General features: G+C 34.9%; 1 protein-coding gene across 1 annotated transcript; it reads right to left on the bottom strand.

Moving 5' to 3' along the window:
• Positions 1-9,993: 9,993 nt before the first annotated feature.
• On the bottom strand, positions 9,994-12,704 carry LOC116159656 (cytosolic beta-glucosidase-like). The gene is made up of 9 exons (XM_031472680.1): positions 12,560-12,704; positions 12,022-12,150; positions 11,878-11,975; positions 11,261-11,836; positions 11,123-11,211; positions 10,787-11,077; positions 10,599-10,739; positions 10,445-10,551; positions 9,994-10,397 (listed from the first exon to the last, which is right to left on the bottom strand). The coding sequence occupies exons 2-9, from the start codon at positions 12,066-12,068 to the stop codon at positions 10,280-10,282; spliced, it is 1,467 nt and encodes a 488-aa protein (XP_031328540.1). The 5' UTR covers positions 12,069-12,150; positions 12,560-12,704; the 3' UTR covers positions 9,994-10,279.
• Between the last annotated feature and the right edge of the window lie 2,398 nt (positions 12,705-15,102).

Raw genomic sequence — 15,102 nt, 5'->3', positions numbered from 1 at the left:
TCGTCTGGAGAATCAGCTATCGATTACAGTAGTCATAGGATTAATTGGTAGCTCATGTAGCTGCAAATATATTTAATCTTGCAGTTAATAATACTTAATAAGTCAAGTCAATAAGAACTAAATCTGAGTTGGAGTATAAGCTATTGATCCTGGAAGGCACGAAGAAGGGGAATCATAAAACGAAAAATTTCAACTTCCTTCAAGTAAAAGATTACAGTAAACCCGATACTACAAGATAAAGTTGTAATTATATCAGTATTTACTAGTTGCTAGACCATTCAAATAGAAATGTAATTAAACTGAAACTTAAGATTAGTATAGACTATAGGTAGGTAATTGTTACCAAAAAACAAATAAAACCACAAGAATAATAAATCGACTTAAATTCATATTCAATTATTATTAAGTAATTATGTGATACTCCTTTAAATTTAAAGTTTCCTGAGAATAATTGCTTTTTGGGTCGCACTCTTAAAGTATTAGAAAATGAAGTGAAGCAGAACAGTTTTATAGATACCTTGAATTGAAATAAGCGAAGAGGAACGTTTTTCAATCAAGGTTCCACCTGTACGCTAACAAATTGGTTACATTTAGAAACAGAACTAGGTAGTAGCGAAGGTCCCAATTAACCAATGGTCATAAAAAAGATACATAATGCAATCCATCCAGTATAACTTCCACTTTTAATGGTGGATACAATAAATCCGTGACATCATAATATTTCACCACTCAAATAAAAAGAAATTGAATTTCAACTACGTACATTCACGCAATGACCATAAATCAAATGCGTTTCCTCGTCTTATTAGGCAATAAAAACCGTAAAATAAAATGTGAAGAAGCCCGTAGACGTAAAATATCTATAATGATTTCAACTCTACTCAATTTAATTAAGATTCGGATAATCGTATTCAGTATATGTGATCAAAACCGTAAATAAATGGCAGATTTTGGTTAAATAGCTTCTTTCCAAAGAGCTATGTAAACATCCACTCGGCTGGAATTGTTGGTATTTAGGCGTTAAGTTGTATCCTCGGGTTAAAAAATTCGTCTCTGTTAATATTGATGATAGACGCACTAAATGTCAGAATTAGCGCACCAATCCACACGCAATGAGCACAAATTAATCTGTTAAGGACTTCCATTTTCCAGGAAATTGGTCGCACGATTAGGGCTTTATGCGCGGGTGCACCATCCTGTTGAAACCAACAGTTTCAAACTTTTGTTTTTTTGTGTGACGTGATATTCAAGACAGTATGTACTGTTTTTGCGGGCATATAAAAAGAAAGTTGATGATAATTTCTCCGAAACAAAACGTTATATTGAAAATCACTCAAATAGTGGCAATGAGAAAGTGTTTTTTTTTGTATTTGTTCAAATAACATCACACAACATAAAAACGAAATCGGCAAATTTCGGTTTTTCTGAGAGATTTTCGGAAGTAATCGTAATTTTCTAGTTTTAACTACAGTATGATGTATCTTCTATAGTATCCGAGATCCCCATGATAAACGTCCTTATCTTGAACACTCTATATATAGGAAAAATGTTCATTTACAATTTACCTTAAATATGATTACAATGAACCTATGAATTTGGAAATTTTTTTACTACACTTTGAACAAACTCTTTAAAACAAAACTAACTTCGTTTATATCTAATCCAATTTCAATAGGTTCATAAATGTTTAACTGCGTCGTTTATATGGAAACAATACTGTTTTCTGTTTTGAACTTTAATGCTCCGCGTCCCATTTTTAATAATAACCACAGATTGTCGTTAAAGTGACCACTCTTACTGTAAAGAGGGACTTAGCCGACTCATTCAAACCTAGTAAAATTTCGGCTATAAAATAAATAATTAACTTCGTTTCAATATTAATTTATTCGAAGAATTGCAAAAGATTACTCGACAACGATCTTTATTTGTATGTAGCCTGCACATTAGTCTCATGAAATATGTATTAAATTTTATAACAACTCACTTGACGATATTTAGAATTATGAAAAACAAGATTGTCTTGTCTACTCTATATGCTGTTTTGTAATTACCCCATTGTCTTGCATGACTTCTATACTTCGTTTGATATTTTATTGGAATGCCATCGAGCAATCTCGTTAATGGTTTTATTAGGCTACTTCGTTGTATAGAAAAGTGAATAGAACATTTAATGATTTTGCCACATTTGTATCAGAAAAAGTGAGGTAGGTTCTCTGTGACACTTTAACTCGTACTGAAACAATATACTATTACCTATGATTTCATATCATACTGTAAAACATCAGGTACTTAAAATACAGTAGAGGAATTAAATGATCACCTTTTAAATCTCGCATCCGAAAAAGGACACAATTAATGTAGATAGCTAAAGGTTACCTAAGCTATTGATCTCCTATCAGTACCATGCAACTGAGAAACGGGCAAACTAAAATAAAAAAGAATCAAGCAAATTACTTCTTCGTGTAGCTGTTGAAAATTAATTCGACTTCTTTTTAACACATTTTTGCTAGCAATCGCGAAAGAGTAGGTACTTGTTTAAAAGATACTGTTTGCGTGATTCGTTTGTAAAGTGTTGACTGAGTGAGAGAGTACCCTGTTTCACCATACACGGTGTAAGTCACCTCGGTAAATTGTTGAAGTAGTTACTCGAGTAAGCGTGTGAATTTTTTCTCTTATAAATTATAGGTGATTATAATTTTTTTTCGTAAATTGCGATTTAAATGATAGAAGTGGATAACACAGGGGACTGGAAATCGAATTTAGCGCGAACACAGGGAAAATGTGGGTTGGTTTCAGAGGATTACTGTTGTGTGGGGTTGCACATAAGAAAGCTTTTTAAAAGGGGATTTAAACAGTATTTTAAGCGTGCTCTTTGTTCAAGGTAAGTGGCAATTTAATTGTAGCATTTCGAAGGTTTTATGTATAGTGCGTTTGTATCAAGTGAAGTGATTAAAAGAAAAATAAACCTGTAAAGAGCTCTAAAAAAGCGACAGAGCACCTCGGTGTGACCCTACGGGGTATTGGATATGACCCATTTTCAATTGGCTTCTTACATGTGGTATATATAAGTAAAGTTTCAACCAAATTTTCTAAATTGCAGCGTCTATAAAAATTTAACACTTTTGTGATTTTTGTCATTGGCTTGTGCGATGGGTAGGAGGTTCTTGTTTGTTTCATATAAGAGCGATATTTGTTGAATTTGTTTACAATGATATTTTGCCACTATCTTATTGTACATGTGTGTCAAATGTTTCCTATGCCTTCTAAATATTTATGTATATGCAGAAACCATAAATCACAAAATATATATTCTTCGCCCATGAGACCTTGGTTGAATGTAGGGCTCCGTTACATGACAGCCTTAATAAATATTTTAAATATTAATGTAAAATCATAATTGCGAGGGAAATAAAATTCTCCGATGTTGTCGTACAGATTGAAATCTATTATAATGTAATTGTAAAATGCAAATTGGAAAAGAACTAAGAAAGTAAGTGCGCATATCTTGTGGAAAGTTTTCAGTAGGTCTTTTTCCTTCCTTGTAATCCATGAAGGCCCTAGAGCTACTCTCGGTAGTGAGCCATACCTCTCGGGATATTGTGGAGACTTATTTTTTTATAATAGTTTCCCATGAAAAGAGGTTGTAACATCTGGAGATACTGGTGGGAAACTAGTACGAGTATATAATTTACACTATACAAGTATGCAGTAAGTCAAATAGCAGAAGATTGCAAGCTGTCTTGTAATAATCTTTCAAATGTTACATTTTTTGTGACAACCACCAACACAGGCGGTCTGACGAGAACAATTCTTGAACGTCCGTTCTTAGTTTCCCTCTATAACAGATTTCCAAATTCCAATCACACAGCGTACCTACTAAAAAAGTGAACCTGTTTATTTCCATCCTACTACATTTTCTGAAAAAATATACGAAGACAAATAATGTACCTAAACAAGGCCGTTCCGAAAGGTAAACATCTTGAATGAAAATTGTAATTTCCTTTTATTGTAGCAAAATTATGTTCACAAACCATACTGCATTTTCCGAATTGTTTCATTCGGTCGTAATCGTAGCATTTGTGAAGCTTGAAATAATTACTCCTATTACATTTTCTCATTGTTTGATGCCCGCATATTAAAATCTACAAAGTTCCGTAGGTGCACCTCTTGGCTCTCATCCCCTTTATGCTTAACGAGTATTAAATCTGACTGCTCCCTTTAAAACTTTCAAGTTAGCTCATTGTGAAATTTACTTTAAAGCGCTTCTCAAGTTATATTAGTTTTGTAAGATGATAAGTGCCGTGCATAATCCGGCAAATTAAAGACCTTCCTCCATTCATTCCCTCTATAAACGTGATGGGTAGGTATTTACAAGGAGGAGTAATGTAATAAACTGGAAATTCGCAAATCAATCAGCAACATTATCAACACTTGCCAACATCGCCACGTGTTCAGCTAATTTATAGCGAAAACCCGTGCAGTTATTGAAAATGGTGGAGGGCAGAAGTTAATGTCAGAAAAATAGGGTGTACATGAAATATATTCGTTTTGCAAGCTTTCCACTTTTCCATGAGCTTATTAAGTTTAACTTGTCACTGAAAGAAGTCTGATTTATGTGGATGTCATTGACGTTACTTATACATAAAGTGCAGAATTGGAAAATATGTACAATATCGAATAATTGAGGGTGGATTGTAGTTTCACGTAACCATCGCTGTAACAAATCCAACGCAAAACTATTTTAGTAAATTTATTTAAAAAATCCGGGACGATGATGCAAAAATTCTTTATTGGAGAATAACAAAGTTCTCCAAATGTTTAGAGAGCGAATAGTTTGTCAAGCTCCACCTTCGTCCTTATATAACACGAAAGTATAACGGATTAAGAACAAGGCCATATTGTTTACTTGTGAATTTTTAACCACAAATAAAAGCACATAGAAAAAAGTGGCTTTTTTTATGAGGTATGAGAACATGTTCTTTACAATTTTTCAAAAATGCCTGCCTGAAGGTAGCGGGATATTAAATAGCGTAAAAACATCACTCTAAAACCTTTCATTTTATCCCGTTTAGGGCCGGTTCTATAACGCAGAATAAAATACTCTTAGAATAACCGCCATAGCGACACAATTGAGTAGAACAGAGCCACCACCCCCACTTTTGTGACATTTCAAGGTTGTGGCCTTGGTCTCAAGATTGTAGACTTGAAATTTGACTCAAGGGCGTGACCTTGGATTTTTCCTATGGTCGGGGCCTTGGTGCTGGCCTCGGTTTTAATAACGTACCTGTTTCTAGGAAGAGTTTTAAGTAGGATTGTGATAAAGTTGTAGGACCTTTTTCAAATTTCTTTTTCAGAAAAATTTCGACATGTCTGCCAAATATGAAGAAACGTTTTAAATAAAATTCTTGTTGTTAAAAAAGATTTCTAGGAAAATATTTAGCCTAGGAGAAACTTAAGGAGGATTCCCTTGGAGGGTTTCTAGTCTATAACTTTTGATTGAGAAGTCTGATCGAAAAAGTACGAATTGTTTTGGATTCTACGCACCAAAATTAATAAGAAAAAGTGTTTTCCCGAGAAATTTTGGTGTAGTCGATTTTTCGTAAAAAAGGAAGGTTATACACTGCATTTTTTTGAGGCCATCAAAAAAAATTGTTTCAGATCGACCCGGAAAAAAATTTTCTTATAGAATGTGGCTGTAGAATCCATAATTTCAAACAGTTCCCAGATTGGGCTACTATTTCAAAAGTTACAGCCCTTTGAATTTTTTTTCGAAATTGGTTTCTAGTCTATAACTTTTGATTGAGAAGTCTGATCGAGAAAGTACTAATTGTTTTGGATTCTACGCACCAAAATTAATAAGAAAAAGTGTTTTCCGGAAAAATTTTGGTGTAGTCGATTTTTTGTAAAAAAAGGAAAGTTATACACTGCCTTTTTTTGAGGCCCTCAGAAAAAATTGTTTCAGATCGACCCGGAAAAAAATTTTCTTATAGAATGTGGCTGTAGAATCCATAATTTCAAACAGTTCCAAGGTTGGGCTACTATTTCAAAAGTTACAGCCCTTTGAATTTTCTTTCGAAATTGGTTTCTAGTCTGTAACTTTTGATTGAGAAGTCTGATCGAAAAAGTACGAATTGTTTTGGATTCTACGCACCAAAATTAATAAGAAAAAGTGTTTTCCGAGAAATTTTGGAGTAGTCGATTTTTTGTAAAAAAGGAAGGTAAAGTATTTAAATACTATGCGAAGTATTGGAACACTCCTCAAAGTATTCAAATACCTTGCGAAGTATTCGAATACTAAATATTTGTGAAAGTATTTGAGTTACAAATACAAATACTGCTTCCATAAAAGTATTTAATTACAAAGTATTTGAATACTTTAAAGGATTTGAATACTAAAAAGTATTTACAAAATCGAATACTGCCCAGCTCTGATTAGGTGTCATAATCCTAATTATGTGCCTGCGTCATAAATACAGCGTAAATATGGAGAGAACTTTCTTTCCCTTTGAATTTTTCCGCGATCATTATTCAGTAGGGTTGATTGTAATCCAGGTTTTCCCCAAGATTCCCTCTTTAACCAAGACATCGGTAATCCGGGCAACGCCTTATCGTCAATGCAGAAGGAATCACCTCGTGCGTTGAATTTACGATTAGGTTAAACTAGCTGTGTTTTTCGCATTCCACTCAGTCCCAAAATAAAGTTACGCCTTTCTCAAGCCTATGCGAAGGCGAAACGTAATATCTAATATGTATGTTTGGAATACACAAATTTATTTATTGCTCAGCTCGTATGGAAGAGTGGATGGACTAGGGTACGTAATCTATCAGGATCAACGTCAATCCATCGCATGTCGTTTGATAGGCCGTTTAAAACAAAATGTTAAGTCATGTTTTCATTTCAAGTTGATCATTGAAAGGTACTATTATACTGACGGAATCCATTAAAAGTTGTAACTGAATAATGACTGTAAAATATTCATATTATCGAATATACGTACAAAAAGGAAAATGTGCAAGATCTAAATGAAAACTACTCCTGTAAATGGTAAATTTAGTGTATATCTAATAAGAGTTTCAGAAGTGACAACTGGCACTATTTTAACGCATTTTTTTCTTTCGAACAGATGTCAAATTGTTCTAAAACAATGCTTTATTTACGTTTAAAAAACGTTTTTGTAATATATGATGACTGTGAAGTGCTGTAATTTACGAGAAAACGTGGAATGGAGTTTTTTATGCACCCGAATCGCTATTCCCAACAAAAAAACCAGCCCACAAATTCATATTAAATTGCGTAGCAAAATTAATAGTTTCTAATGATATGAATTATTAAAACAACAAAATATGTACCATGCAAGCTTCCAAAGTTGGCATATAGTTTAAAAACAAGTTTTGGGAACAATGGGTTAGGTAAGCAGGTACCAAAATTCTGAGAAAGGGTGAAATACATATGATGTGACTCAATAAAATCCTTCTGTTAGGAGCAAGACGGAAAATTACATGGCCCTTTGAGGCAAATTCAATATTACGACAAAATATGAGGAAATCAGTGAATCACAACTCATATATCACAACCTAAGAGTTTTTATTAGCAGAATCTCGCCCCCAAGATAGCTAACTCGCCCCTCGTTCGGGGTTTCGAGCTTACAGTTGATTGTCGAGATCAGCCCCGGTATTGAATCTGGTAACTCATCTGATTACAGATTTTTTTCACCCCCTTGGCCGTGTAGTTTACAAACAAGTCAGTACACACATACACTCACTAAACAATTCGATAATTTTCACATGTTTAAAAGACTGCTCAAAAATATAAATCTAAGTTTGGGCCAAGGCCATGTAATCGAAACATAAATAAAAATTTGTCAAACATTACACCGAAAATGAACGCGATTTCAAACAAAGATTAACGATACAAAACACATGAATCTGCATTGGGATTAAATCAAGTCAATTTCAAAATCAAAGATTGGAACTTGCAAAAAATATAAAATCTTGCATGCAAAACGCAAATACATTATAAGAACTACCTGCATTAAATAATACAAAAATAACAACAAACTTTCGTAATCGCCATTAAAAAGAAGATTCCAAACGTAACCAACGCTCGTGCCCTCCAGATGGTGCAGACAGCTTTCGCCTCCTAAAAATTGCACGGTTTCCAGCTCTGAAAAATGGGTGCATCGTCGTAAGTTGTATTGTACAGGGTGGAACATCTCAACAGAAGTTCTAGAATACTGCATAGTTTCCGCATGATTAAAAAGTTTTTAAAAATAATGGTGTTACTCCTTCATTGGATAACTTACGTGCAATCTAACAAATTTTTTTTATTAATAATTTGAACAATAGATATTTTTCTAATTCATGGATCGATCTGGACAAAATTTTTTAATATCAATGTCAACCCTGTTTCTTACACCAATTTATTGACTTTAGTTACATTAGGATTAGTCTTAGTCTTGAAGAAACTGATAAACCACCATATTCCCAATATCTGCTCAAGATCGATAAATAAAGTCATTCAATATTTCCTAACATTTTGCACGGTTCATTTTGAGGTAAGATCCAGTGTTACTGTTAATATTCGACTACCACAGCACTAACGTAGCACTAACTATAGTATGTGTTTTTTTAACGAGTCATAAATGGGGTCAACTCCGCACAATACTTTAGTACCTATTTTTTGTTTTTCTCGGAAACAAAAAAACGTTGGAATCGTAATTTTTAAGCATAAAACAGCACTAACGCAGCACTAACAACGTATGTGCGTTTCTTTAAGAACGGGTCATGGGTGGAGCCATCTTCACAAAATATTTTACTTTTTGTCGTTTTTCTTGGAAAGGCAAGGAATCGTAATCTTCGAGCACAAAAGAGCGCTAACGTAGCACTAATTATCGACACATTTTTGTCAAATTATTTCATGTGGAGGGGGTGGGGGGCAACTTCACATGGGCCATTTATTGTTCTTTTTACTGGAAAATGGAAACAAGTTTTAGAATTTATTAGTTAAATTTCAGAGCAATCTGCAGTAAGTAGAACCATGGCCTAATAAGATTAGGCTATGAGTAGAACCATAAAAAAATGTAAAATTTTGTAAATATTTGGCTAGCCGATGGCAAATTATTATTTTCTGCAGCTTTAGTTCAGAATTTTGAAGCTTTCCGAAACGAAGGGAAATTTTAACCCTTTATGCAACAAAGACCGTTGCATCTCATTGGATACATAGATTAATTGGTACTAACAGATAAACGAAACATATAACCTAAAATGCCTAGGTAATCTGTGATTGAACTAAAGGTTTTTGCTTCAGTGTAGCCCTCGGAATTAAATACTCTTACCGCCCTTCGCCTGAACATTACTCAAACGGTGAATAGCGAAATCGAGACATTTAAAAGTGAATAAAACCTACGACCACTTTTGAGAAAGCTTTTAGTGTAGTAAAGCTTCGACAGCCTAACAAAAGCACGAAAAGAAACCGATACACTTACTCAGACCATATTTTCTCGTCAGATACGCATTGTAAAAAAGAACTTCAATGCATAGAATTGCCATTATTTTAGATGTAACTTCTTTACGTTTCGAATTTACAGTGCGATTTTTCTTAGACGCGCACGCCTTTCATCTGAATATACCCCCCTTTTCAATCATTAATAACAACCTCTCTCTTCTGTGTCAAAGATGCTGTTTAATCAAAACGTTAGGTTAGACAATTTTCCTTTTGTTGATTTATTACTATTTTGGGGTGATGTTTTTGTTGAAATAACGATCTCTATAGAAAGGAGGGTGGTGATTTGAGCAAGTCAAAAGTTTGTTATGAAAGTCTTAAAAGTTGTGGTTTACTTGAAGGAAATCCGGAAATTCTCGATCATGCTTCCCCTAAAGTTAACTTTCACTGTAATGCAGCGGGAGCATTTTCGGTTTAGACAACTAATTATCTGTTAAAAATTCTCCTTGATTCCTATTTTAGATCAGAGAAACTAATATTTTTAGAACTACGTAATACATGCTCTATATAATACCATCTAACATCGTCAGTGGATGCCTTAGCACGTTACACGTTTATTCCCTTTCCGTTAAAAACGCAACATTTTACACGTGGTAGAATTTTCATTTGGCGTACTGCGATCATCAATCCAATTTGAGACCGTAAATGAAGTTACAAAAGTGTCTATCCCTAACGCCCATCCGTTTCGAATTGACAAATTATTTAGAACAAATCTAAGTCACTATTATGATACAGCTGCCAAAAAGAACCCCTTCCTGCACGATTTTATATCTCTCTTTATTCTGTTGGTAACGTTCTCGTTGCAAGTAACGTTTTAAAGAAAGTGGCAGAGGCCTTAGGCACTCGTTCTCGGGACGGATCCGTGAAATTAATGTGAAATATACCAAATCTAACACTAAAATAAAAATACATTAAGTACGAATTGTTGGAACACATACCTACGTATATCCCTTATTCCACTCAAAGTTGTCCATAATGCTCCAAACAGTATATCTTCGAATATTTACTTTATCCTTATTTATTGCATCTACTACGGACCGTATGCTGTTCTAAAAGTGCTACGCTCAGAAAGTACCAAAGCAGTTGGCGGAGTTACCTTGAAGTAGCTGATCCGCGACTGGTCATCCAAGCCACTATCTTCGGTTGTTGGAAATCCATTCTCCAAAATCCAAATCTCGGGATTTCCATATTTTGTTTTGACATACCTGAGTACTTTCCTAAACCCGATGGCCGCTAACTGAAGTGCAAATTAAAATTTCATAAACAACACTGCGACCAACTTACCTTAATAGACTCGTTGACATTTTTAATTGGGTTCGGTTCCGGAAGATCCTCCACGTCCATATCTTTGGTGTTAAGAAGAGTCGAAGGTCCAGATTTGGCTAGAGTGGTATAATAGAAATTTAGTCCGAAGAAGTCGGCAGTGCCCTTAATATATGATATTTGTTCGGGACTCAATTTTGGCAGACGTGATTCTGTGTAGCCCTCTAATTTACTTTTGTAACCTATGAATTTACTTATAAAGTCTGGGTAACCTCCAAGTTGACCAAAAATTGGATTGGCAAACATATCAATCTGAAAGTATAATTGGGATATTATGTAGTGGAACATGTCACATACATCAAACGCAATCTTTCGGCTGGCAGCATCCCTTTCTTTTTTATCTACTGGTTCGCACCAAGAACCATCAATGGTTAAACCGACTTTTCCTAAAAGACAGGCGGTGTCAATACGTTTCTTTGTCCCTGCCCAAAATACCGTTTTGAGATCTTCTAAAGCGGCGCGAATACAGGTGATAAACGCTGGCATGCGCTAACGTTGCGTAGTGGATACATAAGTATTCACCTAAACCTTCTGAAACAAGGCCTGGTGCTATTAATCCTTTGGCATAGGTAAATCTGCAAAGTTGTTTCGGTTCGTTAATAGTGATCCAACTTTTAACTCGATTTCCAAAATTTTCAAACAGAATCCTAGCAAAATTTGTAAACCACTTTATGATATTAGGATTTGTCCATCCTCCTAAATCCTGCAAGGTTTGGGGAAGATCGAAGTGGTACATTGTCACAACCGGTTCAATGCCATTTGCCAATAACTCGTCAATTAGAGTGTTATAGTAAGCAATGCCTAATGGATTCACTTCATTTTCAAATCCTTTCGGCAGTACTCTTGACCATGATATCGAAAATCGATAAAAGTGAAAACCTATATTTTTTAGAAGAGCGACGTCCTCCTTTGTTTTATGATAGGTATCACTTGCAACATCTCCCGTACTATGATCTTCAATCTTTTCGGGATAGTCGTGAACAAAAGTGTCCCATATACTTAGACCTCGACCTAAAATTACTGTCACTTAAGTTTATATGCGCCCATATTACCATCCTCATTCCAAGCTCCTTCAACCTGATAGGCAGATGTGCCTGCACCCATTAACAATTGAGTCGGTAGCATAATTCCACTAACATTTTGACAAAACCTAAACACAGTTTGACAATATTGGAAATACAGTTCTATGGACTTACGTAATTTGAATAGATGCTACTACTAAAAGCGTAATTTTCCAAAACATTTTTACTGAAGGCACAGCGACTTATCCACTTATGGTACAGTGAGAAGAATTTAAATCATTGAAAGGTCGATCCCCTTCCATACTGTAAGTACGCGTGATTTATGTAATTTTTTCCATGTAGAAAATATAAAAAAGATGTTAATTTGTGTTAACACTGAAATGAATTTTTATGGACCATACATATGTTAATAATGTAACTGACTTTTAGCTATAATTATTAAAGTAACCAATTCAGAAAAGCTAACCATATAAAATTAACTATAAAAATGTCTTTAAGTGTATTTTGCGTCATACTGGAAATCCTTACGCTTATTTTATGAAATCCTTGAACATGTAAACACCTGGTTGCTATTCTTGTCTGGGAAATTTGAAAATTGTGCCACAAAGCAATTGACCTTTAGTCACATTGCGGCCACTTACTGCCGTTATTGTCACATGACTTCAGTTTCCATTAACTAAGTACTTAAAAAATTGACACAAAAAGTACTTACATGTAAAAGTTGATTTTGATTTATTGGGAAAGGTTCTCCATCAGGAGGCCAAAGATAAAAAGTGCCCACCTTTCCAGAAAATACCTTATCACGTTTGTGGGAAACTACGTATTTGAGTTGAAAGGCCGTGTAAAGTACGTGCGATTGTACCTAAACAATTTTAATTTCAAAATTAATTACTTATTAATTAGCCTAATTAGATAGATGTGCCTATTTAACAGGTATCATTATGATTTTATGAAAGCCAATCATTCCTCTGTATAAAATTAGTGTATTATCGTCAAAGTTTGCCTTCAAAAACGTGGGAACGGTACTCTGGCAAGATTTACCCTTTTGTTCCAGTAAAGTGCCCTTTTATCAAGAGCGAGTGTGCTTGTTGTTGGATATTTGGTAATGATTCAGATTTGAATATCTTTTAAAATACATATTCGGCTCGTCAGGAGGGAATTCCGGTCACAGAGTGGTAGACACAGTTGTAGATCGGCATCAGCGTGATCTTTGATCAGCATTCTTTCCTGGGAAGTACTACAAATTACGTTAATTACATTCCTAGTGGTGTAATTTACAGCTTATAATAGAGATTTGCTTACATAGCAAACAACATTCTTTCTAGAATGTTCTTGAGTGTTCAAGGACGCTTCAGAATGTTCTCGAACAAACACGTCATATTTCTATGAAAGATTGCGTCACATCCGCTTTCGTTTTTTTATCGCCGATGACTAATCTTTCATTGCGCCTCGATGTCTGTCGGAATTTCTGGAATATTCGCTACAATATTATTATTTGCATTCATTGCATATGAAATACAATGAGACCGTCTCTTTCATAGCTTAACTTCAATGCACCCCAATTGAAAAGAGTCGCACCATAAGTTTTTCAGGATATCGTCCGCATGACTATGAAGCTCGTCATAGCTTGCTGCACGTATGGCTCTTATTTTTAAATGGGCGGTGTTTTAGCCAACCCACTATACATGCACAAGTATCCATGCGCGAAGCGGGATTCGAACCAGGGACCCTCAGTGCCATAGTCGGGTTTTTTTAACACTGCACCACAAGGGCGCGGCTTATGGCTTTCTTGGTCTTTGTTTTTCATTCTGTCCTTAACTTTAAGGTTTTTTCTTCTTTCTTGATCTGTTGCCCTGGCTATTTTTCCGGTCTCCTGTCACTTTACATGACTCCTGTCAAAACTGACACATTAATATTTATAAAAAGTTTTATATAATTACAATCTTTATATTAAAAAAGGGCGGTTGCAATGGTCTTTTTCAAATAACGATTTTTTTGCAGTAAATTATCGATCTTATTAATGCGAAAAAGTCAAAATAAATCTAATTCGTTGCTTTTAAAGTACTCTTACTTCACTGTCAAAGACAATAACAGTATACAGCAAGTTTTTGTATACAAAATTGTAAAAAAAATATAAAAGTGGTAACGTAGAAATTTAATTTAGAAACATCCTGTAGTATGTGTTATAAAATTCCTCCGTTAGATGTCGACGCTGTCGTCTCCCTGTTTTGAATTTAAATCCCTTCTCATTTCTCCACTTGTTTTGTGCTTCTCCTTGTCTCTATAAAAGTGTGATTGTCAAGACTTCCAGGGAGAATTCCGTTACCCCAAACCGACCAGAAACCAGAACCAGAAATTTTCCAGTACCTCTTACCTATCAGAAGCCAGAACCAGAAATCAATTTCTTTACCTCTTACCGACCAGATATCAGAACCCCGATTAGAAAACGAGAAGTCCTTTTAATTTATTTTCCGTTTAGTTTTCATTTTCCCGAAAGCTTTCCTTTTTAGTTTCATTATTATGCATTCTCAGACCTGTTAATTTAATCATTACTTTTATTTGGCTATTTTACTCACCTGTGTTACTGGCGTCGTTAATCCTAGTAAATTAAGGCCTTGTTATATCATTATTTAAATGCACCTGTGTCAGGGTCCAATAAAAAAACTACGAGAAATTACCAACGTTTATTTTGACGCTATTCCATTTGACAGCGACAACCAGTGGCGGTATCTTCAGACCCAGCACCGGCTCCGTTTCAACAGCTGCATACCATACATACTTTGTTATATTTTTTTTTCATTAATATAGCCTCAAATTACTCCAAATTTCAATCTCTGCCCAGCCGGCTGCAGTTACCCGAAGGCAGAACCCCGTTAGATTTCCAAAATAGACCTTATGGCTAATTAAATCGAACCCATTTACGTCTATGAATATTTTCTTTCTTAAACTTTCAATGAGTGACAAAATGACCCAGAAATTGGCATCTTGGCATAATCATTTGTTGCAACAATTATACCGGTACGTTTAATTAATTTGTCCTTGATCGAATCTGACTGCCTTTATTCGGAGTTCGGTTTTTATTTTTCCTTTACTCATTATCTCTTTTGGCTTGGGATACCACCGACGCGGTAAATTAATTTACTTACTGGTTTTATGCTTTTTCGCTCGTTACTCGCGGAAAATTTGCGGGAAAATTCTCATTTAAAAAATGATGCTCGAAATAACACTTAGTTCGAACTCTAAAGGCCCCAAAAA

The sequence above is a fragment of the Photinus pyralis genome, unplaced genomic scaffold, assembly GCF_008802855.1.
Source record: "Photinus pyralis isolate 1611_PpyrPB1 unplaced genomic scaffold, Ppyr1.3 Ppyr1.4_LG1, whole genome shotgun sequence".
NCBI classification, from domain to species: Eukaryota; Metazoa; Arthropoda; class Insecta; order Coleoptera; family Lampyridae; genus Photinus; species Photinus pyralis.
This window is presented reverse-complemented; position numbering and strand designations above follow the sequence as displayed.

Bases quoted from the DNA above. Each gene is read 5' to 3' on its own strand.
- LOC116159656 (XM_031472680.1), bottom strand. From the start codon at position 12,068: ATGTTTTGGAAAATTACGCTTTTAGTAGTAGCATCTATTCAAATTAC. The intron at 10,740-10,786 runs GTAAGTTGGTCG...TTTGCACTTCAG, and splicing joins ATGTCAACGAGTCTATTAAG to TTAGCGGCCATCGGGTTTAG. The intron at 10,398-10,444 runs GTAGGTATGTGT...TTTTTATTTTAG, and splicing joins GAGTGGAATAAGGGATATAC to TGTTAGATTTGGTATATTTC.